General features: G+C 41.6%; 2 protein-coding genes and 2 long non-coding RNA genes across 9 annotated transcripts in view; 2 read left to right on the plus strand and 2 right to left on the minus strand.

The window, feature by feature from the left end:
- Positions 1–6,963: 6,963 nt before the first annotated feature.
- LOC112217141 lies at positions 6,964–8,595 on the minus strand. Of its 2 annotated transcripts, none has more exons than XM_042317546.1 (6): positions 8,492–8,562; positions 8,340–8,370; positions 8,122–8,161; positions 7,930–8,028; positions 7,727–7,807; positions 6,964–7,621 (listed from the first exon to the last, which is right to left on the minus strand). In XM_042317546.1, exons 3-6 carry the CDS (start codon positions 8,122–8,124, stop codon positions 7,439–7,441), a joined length of 366 nt encoding a protein of 121 aa, XP_042173480.1. In that variant the 5' UTR covers positions 8,125–8,161; positions 8,340–8,370; positions 8,492–8,562; the 3' UTR covers positions 6,964–7,438. The 2 variants fall into 2 exon arrangements, with proteins under 2 accessions (XP_042173480.1, XP_042173479.1); XM_042317545.1 differs by having other exon boundaries at positions 6,965–7,621; positions 8,122–8,208; positions 8,301–8,370; positions 8,492–8,595.
- A 3,049-nt stretch (positions 8,596–11,644) lies between these two features.
- Positions 11,645–13,371, minus strand: LOC121845711. Its single transcript, XR_006082742.1, has 4 exons — positions 12,373–13,371; positions 12,055–12,173; positions 11,877–11,922; positions 11,645–11,746 (listed from the first exon to the last, which is right to left on the minus strand). It is a non-coding gene; the product is annotated as an uncharacterized LOC121845711 (long non-coding RNA).
- A 120-nt stretch (positions 13,372–13,491) lies between these two features.
- On the plus strand, positions 13,492–18,761 carry LOC112224905. 5 transcript variants are annotated; one of them, XR_006082741.1, is made up of 6 exons: positions 13,494–13,901; positions 14,799–14,937; positions 15,246–16,075; positions 16,170–16,244; positions 16,595–16,824; positions 18,224–18,761. It is a non-coding gene; the product is annotated as an uncharacterized LOC112224905 (long non-coding RNA). The 5 variants fall into 5 exon arrangements; XR_006082740.1 differs by having other exon boundaries at positions 13,492–13,901; positions 16,170–16,824; XR_006082739.1 differs by having other exon boundaries at positions 13,493–13,901; positions 15,246–16,244.
- A 2,537-nt stretch (positions 18,762–21,298) lies between these two features.
- Positions 21,299–24,655, plus strand: part of LOC112241671 (calcium-independent phospholipase A2-gamma-like) — a 20,863-nt gene continuing 17,506 nt past the window's right edge. Inside the window, exon 1 of the mRNA XM_042317544.1 lies at positions 21,299–21,322. Within this exon, the coding sequence (XP_042173478.1) occupies positions 21,299–21,322 (24 nt within the window). The remainder of the gene's footprint in view (positions 21,323–24,655) is intronic.

Genomic DNA, 24,655 nt, shown 5'->3' on the forward strand with positions numbered 1-24,655 from the left:
CTGTAAAACACAATCCTTGAGTGGAAATAAGACTGACTTACTGGTATTCATTTTCCAACCCCAAACTAAGGAAAAGTCTTCAATACAGGAAACTGCTTTAGAAACCTCATTCCTGTCTCTTAAAAATATTACGGATTCGCCTAGCATTAATAGAAAAAACAGAAAAGGACATTTACTATCACAGTGACTATATGAAGAATATTAAACTTGTATACGTTCACATGAACCAGGGTCTCACAAAAATAATATTTTGATTTAGAGCAATAAAGAAATGGAATAAATTAACTGAGCAAACTAGAAACCGTTCAATATATAAGTTTAAACATTATTTAAAAACATTTTAAATATAGTATATAGAAATGTTGTGGGACTATAGTAGATGAAGAATCAATATTTCTTTAGATTGAGTATTTATTGGGTCATTATGCTAGTGTATTATGTATGTTTGTAATAGTGTGTTATATGTGAAAGTGTGTTTGTATTATAAATTGTATTTTAATGTTAAGGACTCTTGGAAGATTAGTCCAAATGGGGACTAAAAGAGATCCTAATAAAATCAATAAAATCAAAAATCTTACTAGTTGCAAATAAAAACAGTCCTTTGCACCACGCAAGTGGTTGACCTAAATTATATATATATATATATATATATATATATATATATATATATATATATATATATTTATTTTTATTTTTTTTTTTTTTTTTTTTTTTTTTTATATACAATTACAAATAACATTGTACCATAAATTGGTAAAAACGAATAGCCATCAAGCTAACATTAAGAGTCATTGCGAATTTCCATGCCATAAAATAAATATATATATAAAAAAAGTTTGGCTCACACAAACAATGCTCTTTCCTCAAGAAATATAAAGTTTTGATTGAAAAGGTAAAACAGGAAATTGACCAGATTTATAGAGAGGAAGTAGAGAAAAAGCTTAGGTTCCTGAAACAACGATATTATGAAGCAGGCTCAAAGGCAACCAAATTACTAGCATGGAGACTCAGGAAACAACAAGCACAGAATACCATTTTCAAAATAAAAGACCCCAAAACAAAAAAGATCACATGCAAATTAGATGAAATACAGAATGCATTTGAATCATATTGCAAAAATCTGTACAAGCAACCAGAGAAGGCAGATGCACAGACAATAGAGCACTTTTTGAACTCACTCGATCTCCCCTAAATTGGGACAGAGCAAAATGATAGACTATCTTCAGAAATATCCACGAAGAAATTAATAAAGCAATATCTCAGCAAAAAGCCAACAAGTCTCCAGGCACTGATGGCTTCCCTTCAGAATGGTTCAAGACCTTCAGAGAACAATTAGCACCTCTACTTAAGGCCTGTTTTAACTGGACTCTGAGGGAGGGAGGTCTCCCACCCTCATGGAGAGAGGCCATCATATCGGTAATCCCAAAAGAGGGTAAAGATAAGAAAGAATGCAGTTCATATAGACCTATCGCAATTCTTAACACAGATTATAAACTATATGCATCAATAATAGACAAAAGAATGGAGAACATAATCCCAGAATTGATTGACGGATATCAAACTGGTTTCATACAAAATAGGCAGACACAGGACAATATAAGGAGAACACTACATGTCATGGACCACATTACTCAGAATAAGACAAGTGCAATATTAATCAGCCTAGATGCAGAAAAAGCATTTGATTCAGTGGGATGGGATTACCTATTCCAAGTTATGGAAATGTTTGGTTTCAACAAAGAAGTGATACAGTGCATCAAAACACTGTATTCATGTCCGACCGCTAGAATAAAGATAAATGGACATTTGACACGAACGATAAAATTAGAGCGAGGGGCAAGACAAGGCTGTAATCTATCACCCACGCTCTTCTCCTTGTACCTAGAACCATTAGCACAGGCAATAAGACAGGACCCAACTTTAGAGGGAATAACAATAAGAGGCAGTGAACATAAGATATGCATGTATGCTGATGACGTTCTGTTATTCCTTAAAGACCCAGGCTCAAGTATACCTAGATTGATGGATGTTTTACAAACATTTGGAACATATTCAGGGTATGTGCTTAACGTACACAAGACCCAAGCCCTAGTATATAATTATACCCAACAGGAAGTGCTGAAGAGTAGGTATAACTTCACCTGGACCTCTTCATCCATTAAATATCTGGGAGTAGATTTACCAAAAGGTATACCCAAACTTTATTGCATGAATTACGATCACATCAACAAGAAAATATATGATGACCTAGAAAGGTGGAATTCACTTCCCTTAGATCTTAGTAGTAGAATTGAAACAATCAAAATGAACATCCTGCCGAGGTTACTGTATTTGTTCCAATCACTGCCTATAGAAATCCCGCCTAAACAGTTGAGGGAATGGGATAAACGGATATCAAGGTTCATCTGGAGCAGTAAGAGAACAAGAACTAGATATACAACATTACAGTTACCAAAAAACTGTGGGGGTATGGCCTTACCAAACCTAAAAGATGTATGTGTCAGCCCAATTGAGACCCCTGGTGTGTTGGTGCAATTCAGAATACGAATCCAAATGGAAAGACATCGAGACTACGCTGACAGAGATACCCATACAGTCAGTACTGGGAAATAAGGATATTTTAAAATAAATATACAATAGACAAAATCAGTGGATTAATTTCTCTCTGAAGACATGGTTTAGGGTAGTTAAGCAAAATAATTTAGACAGAGAGATCAAACTGCTGAGTTGGCCCGCATACGACCCCAGCTTCATCCCTGCAACTCAGGACAGCAGGTTTAAACAATGGACGCAGAAAGGCATCACATCGTTCAGTACAATTATAAGGAATGGGAACCTAGATAACTTCCAGGACCTAAGTAAAAAACATGGCTTGGATAAACAAGATTTTTACAGATACCTACAAGTATGACACTATTTCTTAAGGGAGATAAATGTGACTGACCCTCGAGCACCTCCAAAATTAATCCACTAACGCATACAACTTGGGGAGTAACGAAAAAACTATTTCAAATCTACTTGGGTATTCAATCCTCAAAGAAACATTCTACAAACTATTTTAAAAAGAAATGGGAGGAGGAACTTAACATTGAAATAACTGATGAAACATGGTTGAACATATTAGAGACTCAACAAAGCTCCACCAACTCAAGGTCATGGAGAGAATTCTGTTGGAAGAATGTTATACGTTTCTTCATAACACCTAAACTGAAATCAAAACAGACTGGCTCACAACACCCTTGTTGGAGAGAATGCGGTCTATTGAGGGCGGACCACTCTCATATCTTTTGGACTTGCCCCGCAATCAAAATTTACTGGGGAGAAATAAGATCTAACATTGGAAAAATAATGGGATTTGACATAGAACAAACATTGATTTCTTTGTACATGGGTGACCTGATGACTTACACAATAGAGAAAAGTACCTCTTGAAGGTCCTACTGGCAGTCTGTAAGGGTCAGGTAAGGAATGGAGGATATTAACAATCATTGGCTGAGACTGAATTTTCGGGTGACAAACAAACAAAGTAATAAGATGCATCAAACTACTACACATCACACAGGCCAGTACAATGGACTGTACTGAGAGAAACCTAAAGGTAGGCACTTGAAACGTTCAGGTTGCTGCACTGACTATGGAGGCTCAAGTCTAGAGTGCCAGGCATTTGTTCAACTCTCTAAATGGTTAAATGACTCTGACGTTCAGGGGTGGTTGGAGAGACTGCTGGTGCTGGTGAGCTTCTGCCCCTATTTTAGGTCATCCCACAAATACTCCCCCACCCATGTCCAGGGGTCTCAGTGTTATGTCCCTTGAAATACATGTACTTTTGGTAATACTTTGTGAGTAGGCAACAAATACAATCTTCTTAAATTGACATGTTGAATTTTTTTGCCATAGTAAATTGTCTATTGCGCAAATTTCCCTAATGCGGACAGTTTGTGTTACTACCTTACACAAGCTTGCATTTTCACCCTATAAAATGTTAACCTCAGATCATGATGACAAGATTGATTGTTTTAAACAGATCTGTCACGACTTCCACTAAAGTTGGTTCCTCTCCTTGTTCGGGCTGCGTTCGGTGGTCGACGTCACCGGTCTTCCAGCCATTGCAGATCCACCTTTCATTTCCATTTGTTTTGTCTTGTTTTCCCACACACCTGGTTTACATTTCCTCATTGCTTGACGTGTATATAACCCTCGGTTCCCCCAATGTCTCTGTGTGGAATTGTTTGTTGTAAAGTGTATGTGCAGTTCAGACTGGTTTGCGACGGGTTATTTCAACCCATATTTTGTTGTTCTGGGTGCTGTTGGTTTTTTTCTCATTAAACTGCTCCGGTTAATACCCAGTTCTGCTATCCTACGCCTGACCTCCCTGCAGCTCGTTACGCAGCTCCTAAAAAATCAATATCTTAGGTTTTGTACCATTGATTTTTCCAAGCGCTGGGATGTTTAGAACTTAGAACGCGGAGTTAATGAAATGCCCAGGAAATGGCACAGAAAATTTGGGGCCGGTCTCTCCATAAAAGTCAATGGCCACACACCAACACATGGATTTGACAGTCAAATTATTACTTAAATAGCAGTCAACTGTTGTTATTCTGTAAAGGGTGGTGATTCGTTTAGGTTAACTAACAAAACAAGTGGTCTGGTCCCTTTTCCATGATGGAAGCCTCCCGAAATCAACATACAACATTCCAAAATATAGATATAAGCCTTCAAGTACTCATCTAACCAACTTCTTCAGGGCCAGCCAGGCGCCCTGTCGCCCCCCCACGCGCCCTGAAACCCAACCCCCATAAGAAGAAGCCCAAATACGACCTGCCCTTGCCCAGTATACATACAAGGTCAGGGGACAACACTGGTTTTTCGTCTTGTAGTTAAACTTGTTTTATACAGTTTAAAGGGATAGTTCATCCCAATTACAAAATTGCTTAACTTGCATTTACATTTAATTTCAAATCCAATGCATCCAAAGTGTACATTAGTCTTTCCTGGTTCATAACATATTTTTTGGTCCCTTTCAGATCACAGCCATGTCAACAGTGGGCGTCAGGCTTGTAAGAGACATGTGAGATATCTGTGAGATTCAGTGAACAAGGCTGGAAGGTGAGATTCTATCTCTCTTAACTACTCATTGTACTGAATAGATAATCATGAGCTAACATTGTACCACCTTATTTGCTGTAACAGACAGTTAGTATTTTAGGGAAGCAAGGCATTTGTGTAGAATGTGCATTGTAGAGTATGTTCTTTGCATTCTTTATCATGTATTTCTCATTGAAAGAGTCTATTCTAGTCATTCATCTTGTCTTTTGATTTCTATGGTATTTCTCTCCATTAGGACTGGGTATTGGCTCCTACGGGTTACTCTGCCTTCTAATGTGATGGAGAATGCCTCTACCCTCTGTGTTCCTGCATAAACTCCACCACCCACACTATGATCCAACTAATGGTCAGTATGCACTACTACACCCTCTCTCACATGAACACTAACAAATCAAATCAAATCAAATGTATTTGTCACATACACATGGTTAGCAGATGTTAATGCGAGTATAGCGAAATGCTTGTGCTTCTAGTTCCGACAATGCAGTAATAACCAACGAGTAATCTAACCTAACAATTCCAAAACTACTACCTTATACATACAAGTGTAAAGGGATAAGAATGTGTACAATAAAGATATATGAATGAGTGATGGTACAGAACGGCATAGGCAAGATGCAGTAGATGGTATCGAGTACAGTATATACATATGAGATGAGTAATGTAGGGTATGTAAACAAAGTGGCATAGTTTAAAGTGGCTGGTGATACATGTATTACATAAAGATGCAGTAGATGATATAGAGTACAGTATATACATATACATATGAGATGAATAATGTAGGGTATGTAAACATTATATTAAGTAGCATTGTTTAAAGTGGCTAGTGATATATTTTCCATCAATTCCCATTATTAAAGTGGCTGGAGTTGAGTCAGTGTGTTGGCAGCAGCCAATCAATGTTAGTGGTGGCTGTTTAACAGTCTGATTTACTGGTTTCAGTGGGAAAGATGGTAAATGGTTCAGACATTAATGGCAAATATAAAAAACTAAGATACCCAAGTTACCGGAGTCTACAGTGGCAGACTGTTAATGTAGAGTAGGGATAGTGAGAAGTAACATTCAAGACTGAAGCAATTATCCCCTCTAGTGGTATACTTCATACTGTACCAGGTTACTACACACACTGATAATACAAAACATTGAGGACACCTGCTCTTTCCATGACATAGACTGACCAAGTGAAAGCTATGACCCCTTATTGATGTCACTTGTTGAATCCACTTCAGTCAGAGTAGATGAAGGGGAGTTAAAGAAAGATTTTAAAACCTTGAGAGAATTGGGACATGGATTGTGTGTGTCATTCAGAGGGTGATTTGGCAAGAGAAAAGATTTAACTGCCTTTGAACGGGGTATGTTAGTAGGTGCCAGGCGCACCGGGTTAAGTGTGTCAAGCACTGGAACACTGCTGGTTTTTTCATGCTCAACCATTTCCCATGTGTATCAAGAATGGTCCACCACCCAAAGGACGTCCAGCCAACTTGACACAACATGGGCAGCATCCTTGTGGAACACTTAGGGCAGCTTGTAGAGTCCATGCACAGAGTAAATGAGGCTGTTCTGAGGGAAAAAGGGTGTGCAACTCAATATTAAGAAGATGTTCCTAATGTTTTGTGCACTCAGTGTATGTCGTCCTACATGTTTTTAAATAGTACAGTATCACAAATCACAGTACAAAACCATAGAAAGTGTGGGCCTGTAGTATCTGTAAATCAACTAAATGTTGTTTTTTATTTCCATATGCAGATAATAAAGCATCATTGTTCATGTAATATTCTAATATATGCATTATACCTCCAGGAAGAGGAAATGGTCATAAAATCAAATAGATGAAAAGACGGAAACAAAAATGTTTTTGAACTACAACTTATTTTATTTAAAAATGTCAAATTCAGTGCAAAGTAATGTAGTGCATTGGTGTCTAGATCCCTGTTGGGTGGCAAAGTGTCACAATAATCCTGTGGGGAGAGAAAACAAGAGAATACATTAAATTAATGGGTGTTAACTAATCAGGGTTCAACAAAGCACTTCAAGTCCTCAATTCCTTCAAAAGAGAGAGAGAAGGAGAAAGGAGTATGCTCCCTGCAGTAGGACTACATGCTGGCCATGAGGTTCTCCAAGTGGTACTCCAAGAGGCTGGAGAGCTCAGTGACCAGAGACTAGGAGTTAAAATACCCGGCCAGCTGCTGGCCAAACATGTCATCTAGCAGAGCCATCAGCCCGCCCTGAAGAGAACACCACACAACACATAGAAAATGGCTCTGAGTTACTAGCTTATCAAGAGGAGAGAGACAATTAGAAATACTCCCCCTAAAATGGCATTGAAACCTGGTTAACCATGAATATGGAAGTAAACAGGAAGTACACTAAGAATATTGAAGTAAACAGGAAGTAACCTCTTGACTCTTACATTGTGAAGCAGCAGGTATCTGTCAGCCTCTGGCTCCATGTTGGCAGCAGTGGGCAGGAAGGAGTACAGGAGAGCGTACAGACGCTCCACGAACCCACCAGGGTGCTAAAGGAAACAAAGGAGGAGAAAAGAGGAGAGAAGAGAAGAGGAATTTCAGTGAAACTGCTAATAGAGCGATATCAAAACATGTTCCAGTGAGATGCTACTTACCACCATCAGGGACTTCTGAGCTGTCATCATCCCAAACAGCACCAGCTCAAAGAGGACATCTGTCATGTTCACATGATGGATCTAGGACAAGAAAACACATTTGGAGAAAATAGGAATGATTTCATAAATATCAGCTACTGTGATGTATAAAAGACCTGCATGTGGAAGAACTCAGTGAGACTTGAAAGAGTTAATGAACTCACCTTTGCCTCAGTCAGCTCCCTCTCAATGTCATTCCGCTTGGAGGGGTCACTCAGGTAGTCCACAAAGTCGTTATAGGTACGGATGAATTTGGCCTCGTCCTATGACAAAGAAAATAGCATCTTAGTGAACAGAACACATTTCCCCTCAGGGATGCTCTAATTCCCTTGAAAGAGAATGAGTTAGTGAGTTACCATGTGGTTGGCCTGAACAAGGCCGCCCAGGAGGACCTTTCCCGCCACAAACAGATGGTTCCTGCTCAGGGTGGAACCAAGCAGGGTCTAGGGAAGAGGGAAGAGTTAGGGTGAGACCTCTTCCTCTTGGAGACAGAACAAGAAGTCACAGAGAGAAAAAGAAAAGTGGGTCCACTCACAGTGAAGGCCTGGCGCAGGGAGACGAGCCTCAGGGCGATGTCCTCCACTCTCTTGGTGGTAAGGTAGAGGCTGTGAAAGGGAGGGAATGAAGCATGTCAACCATTAGAGTCAATGGGGGATAACAGCATTATGACCACTATCCTTCAGCATCTGACAAGCCCAGACTACACAGACATTTAGAGGAACTCACTTTAGCAGAGGAACCTCCCTCTCCTCAGGCAGCAGGTCCTCCTCCCAGCCCTACGACAACAAAACAAGCATTCAAAATCAGTGACCAGTGCAATGACATAACAAAAAAATTGGTCGATGGAAGGATCTTAATGCTCCTAGTCAATAGTATGTGTGTGTAACGTCTGACCTCATACCAGTTGTGGCGCTCAGGCTCTGGGTCAGTGAACTGCTGAGTGGTGGGCATAGAGAAGGAGGCAGCCTCCGACCACGCTGAAGAGGAGAGAAGCCCGTCCAGCCCCATGTGGAGAGTGGCGTACACCACTGAGACATCAGTCTGCTGCTCAAAACACACACAACACACCTGTTTACCACACACACACACACGTTATTAGAAAACACACCAAATCTAATGCAAAAATGCCCAGTAATGTCTAGTCTATATACATAGGAAATCGTTTATTTACCTGGTTGTAGCCAAGCGTCACGTCCACAGATGTCTTGCGGCGGAGGTGAGACGCATAGTGGGTCACCCTGCCAGCCACACGCTGACAGAGAGAGAATACATGTTAAGGCCAAATGGAATAAGTGAAGAAAAGACTAATCTAATACTATTTCAGTAGTATTTACTTCTTACCTGGATCCAAGTGATGGACTGCACTTTGGTGGCACAGTAGGGGATGCCCTCTGGACTAAGCCTGGTTGTCTCCTTGGAGATGGCCCACACCAGTTGAGTCTCCAGGCCTCTCACCCTACTCACGTGGTGCATCCTCACCACCACCTGCTGTTGAGATAAACAACAAGACAACATTAACAAAACCACTTCAGCAATGGCTGTGACACATTTCCATCAAGATCAAATGACTGACAATGTAGATTAAGATTAGGTAGTTACAAAGACACATACCTGGGATCCCCCACGCATGTAGGGGCTGATGATGGGGCTGATGAACTGGAAAGTTCTCCAAGCTTTAACCACCGGACCGGCATTGTTCTGCACATTACAATACATTCATGTTGTAAACAGTAAACATTGTAACCGTGATGTGACTGTGTGTGTGTGTGTGTGTGGGGGGGGTGTCTATGTTTGTGTTCGTACTCTGAGGTGTGAATATGAATGAGCAGCAGTGTTGTGATGTGTCCTATCCCGTCCTTCCAGAGGGATCTTTCTTGGCCTCATCACATGTCTCAGTGGCTGGGTGTTTGGAGGGAGGGGGACACCACCACGGGACAGACCCCACAGTCATCGCTAGAGATCGAACTTCAGACTCCCTCCAAAACCACTGAACCCCTCAACACACAAAGAGATTACGGTGCACACCCTTAGAGGAAGTCGGAACAGGATAACTCCCTCCAAACTCACAAAGACACAGAGGAGGAGGAACTATCCAACACCCAATGAGAGAGAACAAGTCAGAAAGAGGAGGTGGAAGAGGCGTTAGATAGAGGAGGAGGTTACCCCAGAGGCCATTCCTCCTGTTCATGTGAGCAAGAAAGAGCAGAATGCTTCTGATCAGCCAAATGGCAGGTAGAGGGAGAGGTCATAGTGATTCACACCCACAGAGAGAAAGACAACCCACACAACCTCTTGGATGAGATGAACCACACAGAGGTAGAGGCAGAGGGCCTTCAGGGCTAGCCAGTCAGCCTGCCTGCTCTGATCCTCAAGTCAATTGTATTTAAATTCATGTTCAAGAATTGACAAGTCCCATTTATTTAATGATCATTTTTCACTGTCTTTAACCCTCAAGAACCAGGGTGAGTCTGGGTCACCCTTTTCCTGGGCAAACACAACTTGCATATCATCATAGACTAGGCCGAAACGTTAAACTTTTAACCTTGCCTGAATAAAACAATGCATTTTCTTTTTATAGTGAGCAAGAGTTGCGCTATTTCCTTTTCTATGATGATTCAAATTTTTGGTTGCACCTCAACTCAACGTTGGTTTGTTGTCAAATAATACATTTGTTTTTAAATGTACAAGTAAATTATTAAAAGCAATAAAATTGGGATGTTTCCCACTTATTTACACAACCTACTCCACACTTGCAAAGTGAAAGTTTATAGAAATTTTCTGAAATGAAGTAGTAAACAGAAGAAAAGCAGAATTGAGTCCAATTATAATTTAATAATTTAATGGTCTATGGTTCCATCCCATTTCTGAAGGTCTGATGAATAATTAATATTGTTCCTCCTCTTCCTTGTGGCAGGCGCAGCAGCACACTGCCCTCCAAAGCCTGCAAAATAATCGCCGAACTGCCCCTTTCCTAGTTTGCATGGAACATCCAGTGTCATGTCCTTGGTGACGTGTGGGGTGACATCCGAGATGACCACAGCAACATCCCCTGGAAAGGGAAAAAAGAGGAACAGAATGTAAACCGTAGCTTCTAAACACTGGCCAGTTGGATCTGCCTCTGTGTTAGAGGTGATGTCCACAACATTCAGGTGGGAAGAAGCCGGGTCTGCGTTATGGGTGACAACAACAATCCTGATGAGCTCTTCTACTACAAGGCAACAAGATGTCATCAGAACAGGCGTCTGTCAGAGTGCTCTCTATCATTGCTACTCACCTCCTTGGATGTCAGCTGGTAGTGTGGTGGAAACGGCCACCGCGAGGACCCGGGGGACTGGTTGGGTGGCTGCAGGGGGCTGGAAGCAGCTCTGCACCTCATCCGCCACAAAGGCACAAACAGAGCTCATATAAAAAGGGCTCTGCAGGTCATCGGTGGAGAAGGACTGACTGATTCTCCTGAGGATCGACCGCACAGAGTCAAAAGCAGCAGCCCGGGAGAAAGGGATGTGAGGGGAAGGGTCCTTTAACATGCAGGAGAGCTTCTCCACTACGGCTGCCACCATGCCCACGGCCATCCCGTTTATTAGGATTGGGTGCTCTGAATGGCCTTCCTCTGGCTGAAGCCACAGGGCCAGGAGGAGCCTGGGCACCACCTCCGCCACCACCTGAGCAGGTTGCTACTGGGCTCATTGGACTGCTCGCCCAGAATGCTCCTCACAGCTCTTTCCACAGTGCTGTGGATCGCTGAAATCAACAAAAAGGAGAAGACAAAGCTAAACGATGTGCAATGTGCTCACAGAGAACACTGTCTTAGTCTGTTTCTGCGTAGTTCCAGATGTGTAGATAAATGGATCAAGTCATATGCAGGGCAGTTCATGGAACTCACATGTCAGCTGGCGAGGTGGGGTGCATGGAGCGGCGGAGCTTGCAGAAAGCCTCGTGCTCTATGTTCATCATTTTTAGGCAAGTGTTTACTTCCCAGGCCTGCAGTATGAAACAGGAAGTCCCATTAGTGTAATTTCACAACAGATCTATTCTGCTGTGCTAACTCGTTGTTGAAAGGCTAGTAAAAGCTCACTAACTTGTAGTATGTCTCTAACTCTCATTCTCTTACCAGCCGAGCGAGGTCGTTTCCCTCCTCCAGGGTTTCCTTCCACACCCTTCAAATAAAACACAGAGCAATTCAACTTTCCTGGCTTCTGATTTTTCTGTTGTTTATTTTACCCACACCTCCTGGAGTGCTGCTGGTGGCAGGGAATGGCAGTGAAGGTGAGTGCTGACGTGGTACTCACCTCCCCCTAAGGGATTTTTTGCCCTGAGACACCAGCCAGTTGCTCATGTGCTCCGTGGTGACATGGAGAGGGACCTGGCCTTGACTCTGGAGCAGCAGATAGTGGACCATGAGCTTCTTCTGCAAGATGTGGTAAGGTGTGAGACCGTGCCACGAAATACCATATAATGTGCTTCCAGAAGGGCCTCACGCAACATTTCACAACTGCTCATGCCTCACAATTTGCAGGTGATATTAAGAACTCTTATGACCACCTTCTCTAAACTGTCTTGAAATACAACTCTTTCTGTTGTTTATGTTTTTGTGGGATGAATCTTACCTGTTTATTGTAATATGTTTCCTCCCAGCAGGCCTGCAGAGTCTGAAAATAAAGACTGCTTCTACAGAATTCCTTTGAAGATCATGAAAATAATGATGCTTTGTTATGTACATTATGCACAGGCATTTACAGTATGCTAAAATGAATTTCTCCTAAGATTACCTTTGTGGGACCATAAGTGAACTCCGGAATGCACCAAACCCTATCCATGGTAAGATGAGGAAGAAATGCAGTGCTATAGATATACGGGATGCTCTAGACATAACAGGAATGACTTAAAGTCGAGAATGATCAATGACTGTTGAATCGTCCAATATGCTGCACTTAGAATGGAGTTGTAGGCGATGTTTGGGGCAAAATAGAATGTTTACATTCTATTGCCATGGAGAAATGGAATGTGTAGAACCTGTATAAATGGGTATGCTTCTATGTCTTTATTTCGTGAACGATTAAACTCTTTATTATGTCATAATGTGTATATGAGGATGTAGGAGCCCATCCCGATTCATGACGCGATTATCCAGGTGCATGTTGTTTAGACCAACTAATCCAACCTTGCCTTACAAGTTAAATACATTATTTATATATGCCTATGTTAAGTGGTTCGTTCTGCGTTGTGTACTTTAAATTAGGACGCTGCCACAACTGGAGGTCTGCTAGTTGAATAATGTTTTATTTGCCCTGCACACGAAGAGACAACACACATTATGTTAACCCTTGGCGCAGTCCTAGCTCTCAGGCACCTGCGCAAGCACATGGACACTCACTCAAACACTGTCCCAAGTACTCACAAGTTACAATAGATACCCTAGTTAGCGAGCTTTGTGAACCTTGTTAACATAAATCTTTATATTATCCACATTGTAACAAACTTATGGTAGCATAACAGTACATTGTGCAACATTACCACGGTTTTATATTGAACAATTTCGGAGCCAAGGACAACATACCTTTCAAGCCGAAGGGCAGGCAAAAGAGAACAATAAGGGGGTATGGAAATACATTTAACCCGCGATGGGCCAAACCAAAATATACAACACTTTTACAATCACATGTATGTACAATATTGACATGAAAAAGTGTTTGTACACTTTAGCTATGCAGCTGTAATTAAATTTGAAAAAATACACTGAATTATTAGTATTATTATCAAATTATTAACATCCCCTCTTGACCTGGCCGATTTGAATTGGTCCTTGTGTGCAATTTGGTGCATAATATAGGGGAACAACATCACACTGCTACATCTATACAAATCTATCGACCACATCCATTTAAAGCAATGATTGTCAATTGAACATGTGGTTGTTGTGTTATCCTGTTGTGCGCCTTGAATGTCAGTCCTCATAATGAATCTAAATGGTATTTTCTACATACTTTAGTGTCAGCAGTCCATCAGGCCAATAGATGGCGCTGTTGCACTGTTGTAGCAGGAGAAACATTAAGTTCAGGCCAAGCGCTCACCATTCTGCAGAATAAGGACCAGAACTTTACAGAGGTAAACTGTGTCAGTTCTTTTACTATTACAGGTATGTAACAGCACTTCAAACGTTCAAATATATACACAATATGTAATAACATGCTATTTAATAACTTTGTCCATATATTATCACGTTAGGAAAGGTTTTGTTTTGGCTTTGTGTCGAACTGAGTGAGAGAAGAAGGTGATTTACATTGAGTGAGAGTATTTGTTAGCTTGATGCTAGCTGAGGTAAAAAAAAAAAAACATTTACGAGTCACAGAGACTATGTTTACTGAGTAGTTTACTTGTACTGGATTTTGTCTAGGAGTTTTTTTTAATCAAGAATCCATTTGTTAGGGATTTCTGAGTTGTTTTTTTACATGTTATTGGTTGTTTTGTGTAAAATTGTGCTCACTAGCTGGTAAACTGGCCGAGCACGCTCAGTCTGGTGGACTTTTAGTGCATATACAGTGAGAGAGAGACGATTTTCTGGAGGTGTCACTATCTTAAAGCTGAATGTATTGTTGTCACTTTTCTATAGAGGTAGCGGTATATAGAGAAACATTCAGTTATTTATGGTTTCATATATAGGTGTTTCTATTGTATGAATGTGAAATACATTGTGGTTTTCATGTGAAACCGTACACTAAGACAGGGTTATTTGTGGAACATTTTTGAATTCTGCTTTAGGTAAAGTGCATTTATTTAGTGTAATTTAAAGTGTGCACTTGTTTGATATGAATATTTTCAAAGTACTAACAAGAAAATAGACAATTGAACAAGAGAAAAAAACGTTCTTCAGAATAAAGAAAGCGGCAGAACTTTGCAGACGTAAACTTGTGTCCATTCTTTTTACTATTGCAGGCCACCTCAGCTACACATGTACTCTGTCTGCACACGCATCCACGCATGCACATACACACGGACAAACACACACTAATGTTCTCTCTCTTGTGTTTGTCAGCAGTTCATCGTGGCCCTATTGTTCGCCTCCTTCACCAAAGCTCTGTCAGGGACCTACATGAAGAGTGCCATCACTCAGAGAGACACTTTTTCCCTGTCCAGCTCTCTCATCGGACTCATAGACGGCAGCTTTGAGATGGGTATAAACAATAACATTGAGTTACTTAAGAATTCATGTAGTAAAAACCAGATACAGACTACAGTATGATCCATTTTTTTGTGGTTCAATCAGAGTCTGCTCTCAATACTGTCCAGTGTTATTGTTGTTCCTATTAATTGATTGATTGGCATTTGTCCATGACTCTACTGTCAAACCCCTAACATTGTTTTATTTGATGCTATGTTGTTGCAGCCTAGTTTCCAAACTGATATGCCATTTTTAGTTTAAAAAATAACAGTGTTTATAATTTGCTATTCCTGACTACTGTAGTGTTGTGGTTTCTTGCAGGTAACCTGCTGTTCCTGGCTGTGGTCAGCCATTTTGGGGCGAAGCTGCACCGGCCCAGGCTCATTGCTGTGGGCTGTTTCCTCATGGCTGTTGGATCCTTCCTCACACGCCTGCCAGACTTCTTCATGGGACGGTAAAACAACTGAAATACTGGTTAAACTTGTACTTTTAGAGATACTCCAATGCAGAGGATAGTTTCACTTGAGAAATAAAGAAATGTATCCAGTTGTTGATTAATCTCAGTTAACTTCGAACTAAAGTCTTGCGTAATTGGTCAGCTGCTTGATTATGCTTTGGGGCCATACATGTTAAGAGAAGGGATTAAGAGATGCTATAACTGTGACGTGGTAAAGTTGGACCCAGGTTCAGAGAAGAGACCAGAAGATGAAGCAGTGGTTCCAACCAGTGTCTCCACTGCTCAAGGGCCCACTTAACTGCCAAAACCTCCCAGTTTCCTACATCGTAGTTGCCTTCCGCTGGCGAGACCCGCTTGGAGAGAAAGGTGCATGGGTGCAGTTTCTTGTCCTCCTTGTTCCACTGTGAAAGGACCACACCAGCTCCGGTGTCCGAGGCGTCCACCTCTACCACAAAGGGACGAGTAGGATCAGGATGAACGAGGATGGGTCCGGAGGTGAAACGTCCCTTGAGCTCTATGAATGCCCTGTCAGTCTCGGGATTCCTGCAAAAACCTGCTTGCGTGAGGTGGGACAGGGCTGTATGTGTTCCAGAGGTGTTTTTGGAGAAGATCAGGATGTCGTCGAGGTGAACAAAGACGAACCGGTTCAACATATCCCTAAGAGTGTCATTGATCAATGCCTGAAAGACTGCCGGTGAGTTCGATATTCCAAAGGTCATGACTAAATACTCAGTGACCACTAGGGGTGTTAAAGGACATTTTCCTCTCATCTCCCTGATTCTCTCCAGAATTTAAGCGTTGCAGAGGTCCAGTTTGGTGAAGAATTGGGCTCCTAGGGCCAACTCCAAGGCGGTGGACATCGGGTAGGGGGTAACGATTCTTGATCGTAATCCTTTTCAGCCCTCTGTAATCGATGCAAGGACTGAGACAGAGAGACAAGGGATGCGATTAGACATGCAGCCCAATTATGATATTTTTTCCACTAATTGGTCTTTTGAACAATCACATTCAATATTTTCGTATCAGCTCTTTTTCAGAGCATATCTGATAGGTCAAAATACCAATTACTCAAAAAAAAATGACTGATTTGGGCTTCCTGTCTCAACGAATCCATAGAAACCTGGACATGTTCCAACTGAAATGTTCCATCCTGTCAGTACTGATGTTGAATGCAATTAAATACACTTGTTTCGTTCTCTCCCATCCCCTGTAGGTTTGCTGAACATGAGTGGAAATAAATCTTTTCCAGGTGAGTTGAACCTGCCTGTGGGTGCAGTGGGGATATTCCTGGGAGGTCTACTGATGAAGAGGTATAAGCTTGGCGTTGTGTCGAGCCCAGATGTCTTTCGTCATCTCCTTCATGGCCTACCTCCTCCTCCCTCTGTAGTCTGGCACTAAGTGTGACAACGTTCAGGTGGCTGGTCTGACCCTGTCCTACAACGGGTAAATATGACATCTGATTGGTTGGTTGGTTGGGTTGATTAAAACAAAAGTTTTGATCAGTGGAATATGAGGGAGAGTTAGACCAAAACACACGTGGGCTTGTGCCGGGGCTCCCTCTTGTGGGAATATTCAGTATGGTTGTTACTGAGCCAGGATTCCTGGCTGTTTTGTCACTGTGCCTATGTCAATGATAGTTCAGCAACAATTATTTAAACATCATTATTACCAGCCATTTTCTCTGTCCCCCATGTCCCCTGGTGTACGATGGCAGCCTGTTGTCAGAGTGTAACAGAGACTGCTCCTGCTTGGCTGGGGAGTGGGACCCTGTGTGTTCAGACAACGGCATCACCTACACCTCTCCCTGCCTCGCAGGCTGCTCCAGCTTTACAGGTTATGGCAAGAACACGGTACCAATGCTATTAATGTACTGAGTGTACAACACATTCACAGGGATGCTGGCCCATGTTGACTCCAATGCTTCCCACAGTTGTGTCAAGTTGGCTGTATGTCTTTTGAGTGGTGGACCATTCTTGATACACACGGGAATCTATTGAGCTTATAAAACCCAGCAGCGTTGCAGTTCTTGACACAAACTGGTACCCCTGGCACCTACTACCATGCCCCGTTGAAAGGCACGTAAATATTTTTTCTTGCCTATTCACCCTCTGAATGGTACACACACACAATCCATGTCTCAATTGTCTTTAAACCTGTCTCCTCCTCTTTATCTACACTGATTTAAGTGGATTTAACTAGTGACATCCATAAGGGATTATAGCATTAACCTGGATTCACCTGGTCAGCATATGTCATGGAAAGAGCAGGTGTTCTTAATGTTTTATACACTCAGTGTAACTCATTGGCACTGAAATTAGTTATTTTCAACCATTAACTGGAGCCTTGTTGAGGCCTTATCTAAGGTAATAATTGCTAATTGACAATAAAGTATTATTTTGATGTATGGAAAAAATATGGTATGCAATTCCTATGGAGAGAAGGTTCTCTATGGTAGTTGTTTAATATGACTTCCACTTTTACATGGGCACTGTGGTAAAATAAATGTTTAATCTCAGTGTCAGACTTTAAAGTCTCAGACTTTAAATAACATCAACACAAACACAGGATGTGGGGATATGGGGTACACATGGTATCACATCATTACATACTTGGCCCTACTGCACCTGCATTCAAGCACCATTCCAGCATCTGGAATTGACTCAACATGTTTGAGGTGGGGGATCAATACATGTGGCTGTCGAATGTATGATTCTGATATGTACAGGTAAGTTCATGTGTGTGTGTGTGGCGGAGGGGCGTCCATGTTTGTGTCCGTACTCTGAGGTGTGTTTGAATATGAATGAGCAGCAGTGTTGTGATGTGTCCTATCCCATCCCTGCAGAGTGATCTTCCTTGGCCTCATCACATGTCTCAGTGGCTTCTCCTTAGGAGGGATGGGGACACCACCATGGGACAGACCCCACAATCATCGCTTGAGATCGAACTTCAGACTCCCTCCAAAACCACTGAACCCCTCAACACAACGAAAGAGATTACGGTGCACACCCTTAGAGGGAGCCGGAACAGGATAACTCCCTCCAAACTCACAAAGACACAGAGGAGGAGGAACTATCCAACACCCAGGGAGAGAGAACAAGTGACCTCAGTCGAACACAGCCAGAAAGAGGAGGTGGAAGAGGTGTTAGATAGAGGATGTGAGCAAGAAAGAGCAGAAGGCTTCTGATCAGCCAAATGGCAGGTAGAGGGAGAGGTCATAGTGATTCACACCCACAGAGAGAAAGACAACCCACACAACCTCTTGGTTGAGATGAACCGCACAGAGTTAGAGGCAGAGGGCTTTCAGCGCTAGCCAGTCAGCCTGCCTGCTCTGATCCTCAAGTCAATTGTATTTAAATTCATGTTCATTAAAGATTTTTATTAAAGAATTGAAAAGTCCCATTTACTTAATGATCATTTTTCACTGTCTTCAACCCTCAAGAACCAGGGTTAGTCTGGGTCACCCTTTTACTGGGCAAACACAACTTGCATATCATCATAGACTAGGCCGAAACGTTAATCTTTTAACCTTGCCTGAATAAAACAATGCATTTTTTTTTTATAGTGAGCAAGAGTTGGGCTTTTTCCTTTTCTATGATGATGAATTTTTGGTTGCACCTCAACTCAACGTTGGTTGAGCGCCCTCTGTTTTTTTGTTGTCAAATAATACATATATTTTTTAATGTACAAAGTCAATTATTCAAAGCATTAAAATTGTGATGTTTCCCACTTATTTACACAACCTACTCCACACTTACAAAGTGAAAGTTTATAGAAATTCTGAAATTAAGTAGTAAACAGAAGAAAAGCAGAATTGAGTCAAATTATAATGCAAATAATTTAATGGTCTATGGTTCAATCCCATTTCTGAAGGTCTGACGAATAATTAATATTGTTCCTCCTCTTCCTTGTGGCAGGCGCAGCAGCACACTGCCCTCCAAAGCCTGCAAAATAATCGCTGGACTGCCCCTTTCCTAGCTCTGCATGGAACATCCAGTGTCACGTCCTTGGTGACCACAGCAACATCCTCTGGAAAGGGAAAAAAGAGGATCAGGATGTAAACAAATGCAAACCGTAGCTTCTTAACACTGGCCAGTTGAAAGGTTCTGCTAAGATGTCATGACAAACGGCACCTGTCAGAGTGCTCTGTAAGTGTTACTCACCTGCTTGGATGTCAGCTGGCAGAGTGTCGAAGACGGCCATCGTTAGAGTCCTTTCTTCAGGTGTGACATGCTCAATCGATCCTATTTATTTGTACTGAAATTTGATCTTTTTTTTTCTCTGCTGCTACTCGTGTTTTACAGAAACACGTTTGAGTGGGTTTTCTACAGTCTTGCGCATGTTGACACAATATGGAGAATGCATATGCTGCAAACCAGCACGACTATCACGCATCAACTATAGGAGTTTCACTCAATGCAGTTTGGAGTTAGGTTGATGTTAGAGGCTACTGGAGGAAGTTATGGGGCATACTTGAACTCTTTAAGGGAACATGAACCTTTCTACTCCTGCAAATTGTGACTAATAACCCTAATCAAATTCTACGAGATGGGTTTTTGAATGCAGTACTGTATTTTCATTGAAATGGCAGATTTGTATGATTTCACACAAAAATGTATGTAATGCTTCCCACAAAGAAATTATTTTACTATTTTGTTTCAAATGGTCCCTCTGGCATGCATATTTCTGTATGATTTAACACATGTTTGAATCCCACTTCCTTGATATTTTGAAGTTCATTTTTAGTCCTCCTCCGTGCATGTTTTGTTCCATACCTGTGCCTTGGAGAAAACAACTATAGCCCTCCAAGTCTAATACGCTATACACAACAGCAGCCTACAGTGTTAACTTATTGAGAATGTATATCATTGCATTTAACATTCAAACTTCTTTTGAACTCTTCAGATCTTAACCGGATCAAACTGGAATGTTAATATATTACCCTAAGTCAAACTGGTTTTGGTGTCTTAGACACAAAAGGTTGTTTTCTCCTCATAGTAAAAACACTGTTTCATGGTTTGGATTAAAACCACTGGGTATTTGTTATGTAGAACTTTTTGTTTTTTTGGGGGGGAAGCAATACTTAGCTCTACTGCTGTTTGTGTAGAGGCCTAGTTAGAATTGTATTGCAATGACAGGTGAAGTGCTTGTTGAAATCATGCTGCAATGCTGCTCATTCCTTAAAGTACTTATACCAACGAATACCTATTTGTCTGTAGCCATAGCTGTTCTTAACCTGTTCAACTCTGACGCCCTCTGGTGGCATTTTATAAACGATGCATAATATTGTATACTGCCCTCATAAAGTACATTTCGGTCCTTACAGAAACATGCTTAGGGAAAGGGAAAGGGAATACCTAGTCAGTTGTAAAACTGAATGTATTCAACTAAAATGTGTCTCACGCATTTAACCCAACCACTCTGAATCAGAGATGTGCGGGGTCTGCCTTAATCGACATTCACGTCATCGGCGCCCGGGGAACAGTGGGTTAACTCCCTTGCTCAGGGGCAGAACGACAGTTAAGTACTGTTAGAAAGCTAAGAACTGTGGGATTCTGATAAGCGTCAGAAACAATGTGACTATTACAGAGCCCGAGATAGGGGGGAGGTCCCAATTGTCAGTTGTTGGGGAATAAGAGATTTGAAAGTCTAGGTTCGACATGAAATATGTAACCAATTACTCTCTCTAAACATGTGCACATTTCCATAGGAACAGAGCCATTTTAAAAGTGCGGGGTTTGTGCAACGTTTATCGTTTGACAGGATATACACATGAGAAGAAAGCTGAAGTCTCTATCCATACATTGATGTAAATGTTCCCTTGTCTGATTCCCAGTTCGTCCACTCGCTAGCAGTCGGAGATCACATGAGTTCTCTTGGCCACTTGAAACCAGTTGCGTCTGGATCCTGTCATTTCCTAATGAGCCGCCCCCAGGTGGTGAGGGTAGGCAACAATTTGTAACTGGATCCTGGACTTCCTGACAGGCCGCCCCAGGTGGTGAGGGTAGGCAACATCATATCTGCCATGCTGATCCTCAACACGGGGACCCCTCAGGGGTGCCTGCTTAGCCCTTCCTGTACTCCATGTTTACCTGCGGCTCCAACACCATCATTAAGTTTGCCAATGACACGACTGTGGTAGGGCCTGATCACCAACGACAATGAGACAGCCTATAGGGAGGAAGTCAGAGACTTCAAAGAGAGTTTGCTATTTTTCTGGAGGGCCACAATGTGTAGTAATCTTTGGCCAAACCAGGCACACTAGAGTCTATGGAGCGATATGATGTTGAATCTGAAATTCAGTTTATGTTGGCACTAATATCACTCCATAACATTCTAGCTATATGTCTTGGTTAATGCCTGGTTGGAAAAAATGAAAAAGACTGTAGCTCCTAAAGACATGATGGGCCACCACTTGGGTAGAAGCACTATATGGTCCTGTAGCCTACTTTGTCACATGTAAACAAGTTTAGGATGCCAAATGTTACCAAACATCCTACGCTTCCATTAGTCCCAGTCAAACTTATCTTGACCTTTATCAACCCTACTGCATATTCCCTTTAGCTTTCATTTCAATTTCATTTTATTGTACTTTGTTTGGGACGGCACAAGACACTTTGTGACACCAGGTGCTGTAGATGTCCTGGAGGGCAGGCAGTGTGCCCCCGGTTAATGCGTTGGGCTTACCACACCACCTGCTACGGTTGTATAGTACTGGTTCTATAGTAGTCATGGTGAACTAATACACAGTGATCTGGTATATTTAAACATGTAGCTAGTCTGGCTGGGTTGTATAGTACTGGTTCTATAGTAGAGCCATGGTGAACTAATACACAGTGATCTGGTATATTTAAACATGTAGCTAGTCTGGCTGGGTTGTATAGTACTGGTTCTATAGTAGAGCCATGGTGAACTAATACACAGTGATCTGGTATATTTAAACATGTAGCTAGTCTGGCTGGGTTGTATAGTACTGGTTCTATAGTAGAGTCATGGTGAACTAATACACAGTGATCTGGTATATTTAAACATGTAGCTAGTCTGGCTGGGTTGTATAGTACTGGTTCTATAGTAGAGTCACAGAACTAATACACAGTGATCTGGTATACAGTGGCTTGCGAAAGTATTCGGCCCCCTTGAACTTTGCGACCTTTTGCCACATTTCAGGCTTCAAACATAGAGATATAAAACTGTATTTTTTTGTGAAGAATCAACAACAAGTGGGACACAATCATGAAGTGGAACGACATTTATTGGATGTTTCAAACTTTTTAACAAATCAAAAACTGAAAAATTGGGCGTGCAAAATTATTCCAGCCCCTTTACTTTCAGTGCAGCAAACTCTCTCCAGAAGTTCAGTGAGGATCTCTGAATGATCCAATGTTGACCTAAATGACTAATGATGATAAATACAATCCACCTGTGTGTAATCAAGTCTCCGTATAAATGCACCTGCACTGTGATAGTCTCAGAGGTCCGTTAAAAGCGCAGAGAGCATCATGAAGAACAAGGAACACACCAGGCAGGTCCGAGATACTGTTGTGAAGAAGTTTAAAGCCGGATTTGGATACAAAAAGATTTCCCAAGCTTTAAACATCCCAAGGAGCACTGTGCAAGTGATAATATTGAAATGGAAGGAGTATCAGACCACTGCAAATCTACCAAGACCTGGCCGTCCCTCTAAACTTTCAGCTCATACAAGAAGACTGATCAGAGATGCAGCCAAGAGGCCCATGATCACTCTGGATGAACTGCAGAGATCTACAGCTGAGGTGGGAGACTCTGTCCATAGGACAACAATCAGTCGTATATTGCACAAATCTGGCCTTTATGGAAGAGTGGCAAGAAGAAAGCCATTTCTTAAAGATATCCATAAAAAGTGTCATTTAAAGTTTGCCACAAGCCACCTGGGAGACACACCAAACATGTGGAAGAAGGTGCTCTGGTCAGATGAAACCAAAATTGAACTTTTTGGCAACAATTCAAAACGTTATGTTTGGCGTAAAAGCAACACAGCTCATCACCTGAACACACCATCCCCACTGTCAAACATGGTGGTGGCAGCATCATGGTTTGGGCCTGCTTTTCTTCAGCAGGGACAGGGAAGATGGTTAAAATTGATGGGAAGATGGATGGAGCCAAATACAGGACCATTCTGGAAGAGAACCTGATGGAGTCTGCAAAAGACCTGAGACTGGGACGGAGATTTGTCTTCCAACAAGACAATGATCCAAAACATAAAAGCAAAATCTACAATGGAATGGTTCAAAAATAAACATATCCAGGTGTTAGAATGGCCAAGTCAAAGTCCAGACCTGAATCCAATCGAGAATCTGTGGAAAGAACTGAAAACTGCTGTTCACAAATGCTCTCCATCCAACCTCACTGAGCTCGAGCTGTTTTGCAAGGAGGAATGGGAAAAATGTCAGTCTCTCGATGTGCAAAACTGATAGAGACATACCCCAAGCGACTTACAGCTGTAATCGCAGCAAAGGTGGCGCTACAAAGTATTAACTTAAGGGGGCTGAATAATTTTGCACGCCCAATTTTTCCGTTTTGATTTGTTAAAAAAGTTTGAAATATCCAATAAATGTCGTTCCACTGTATTTAAACATGTAGCTAGTCTGGCTGGGTTGTATAGTACTGGTTCTATAGTAGAGTCATGGTGAACTAATACACAGTGATCTGGTATATTTAAACATGTAACTAGTCTGGCTGGGTTGTATAGTACTGGTTCTATAGTAGAGTCATGGTGAACTAATACACAGTGATCTGGTATATTTAAACATGTAACTAGTCTGGCTGGGTTGTATAGTACTGGTTCTATAGTAGAGTCATGGTGAACTAATACACAGTGATCTGGTATATTTAAACATGTAACTGGTTCTAGTCTGGCTGGGTTGTATAGTACTGGTTCTATAGTAGAGTCATGGTGAACTAATACACAGTGATCTGGTATATTTAAACATGTAACTAGTCTGGCTGGGTATAACTGGTTCTAGAGTCATGGTGAACTAATACACAGTGATATATTTAAAATTGCTAGTCTGTCTGGGTTGTATAGTACTGGTTCTATAGTAGAGTCATGGTGAACTAATACACAGTGAGTCTCTGTTGTAGTACTGGTTTTAAACATGTAACTGAGTATATTTAAACTGGTCTGGGGTTGTATAGTACTGGTTCTATAGTAGAGTCATGGTGAACTAATACACAGTGATCTGGTATATTTAAACATGTAGCTAGTCTGGCTCGGCCACGTGCTGCAGTTTAGTTCACT

Source organism: Oncorhynchus tshawytscha, unplaced genomic scaffold, assembly GCF_018296145.1.
Source record: "Oncorhynchus tshawytscha isolate Ot180627B unplaced genomic scaffold, Otsh_v2.0 Un_contig_1231_pilon_pilon, whole genome shotgun sequence".
In the NCBI taxonomy this organism is placed as follows: Eukaryota; Metazoa; Chordata; class Actinopteri; order Salmoniformes; family Salmonidae; genus Oncorhynchus; species Oncorhynchus tshawytscha.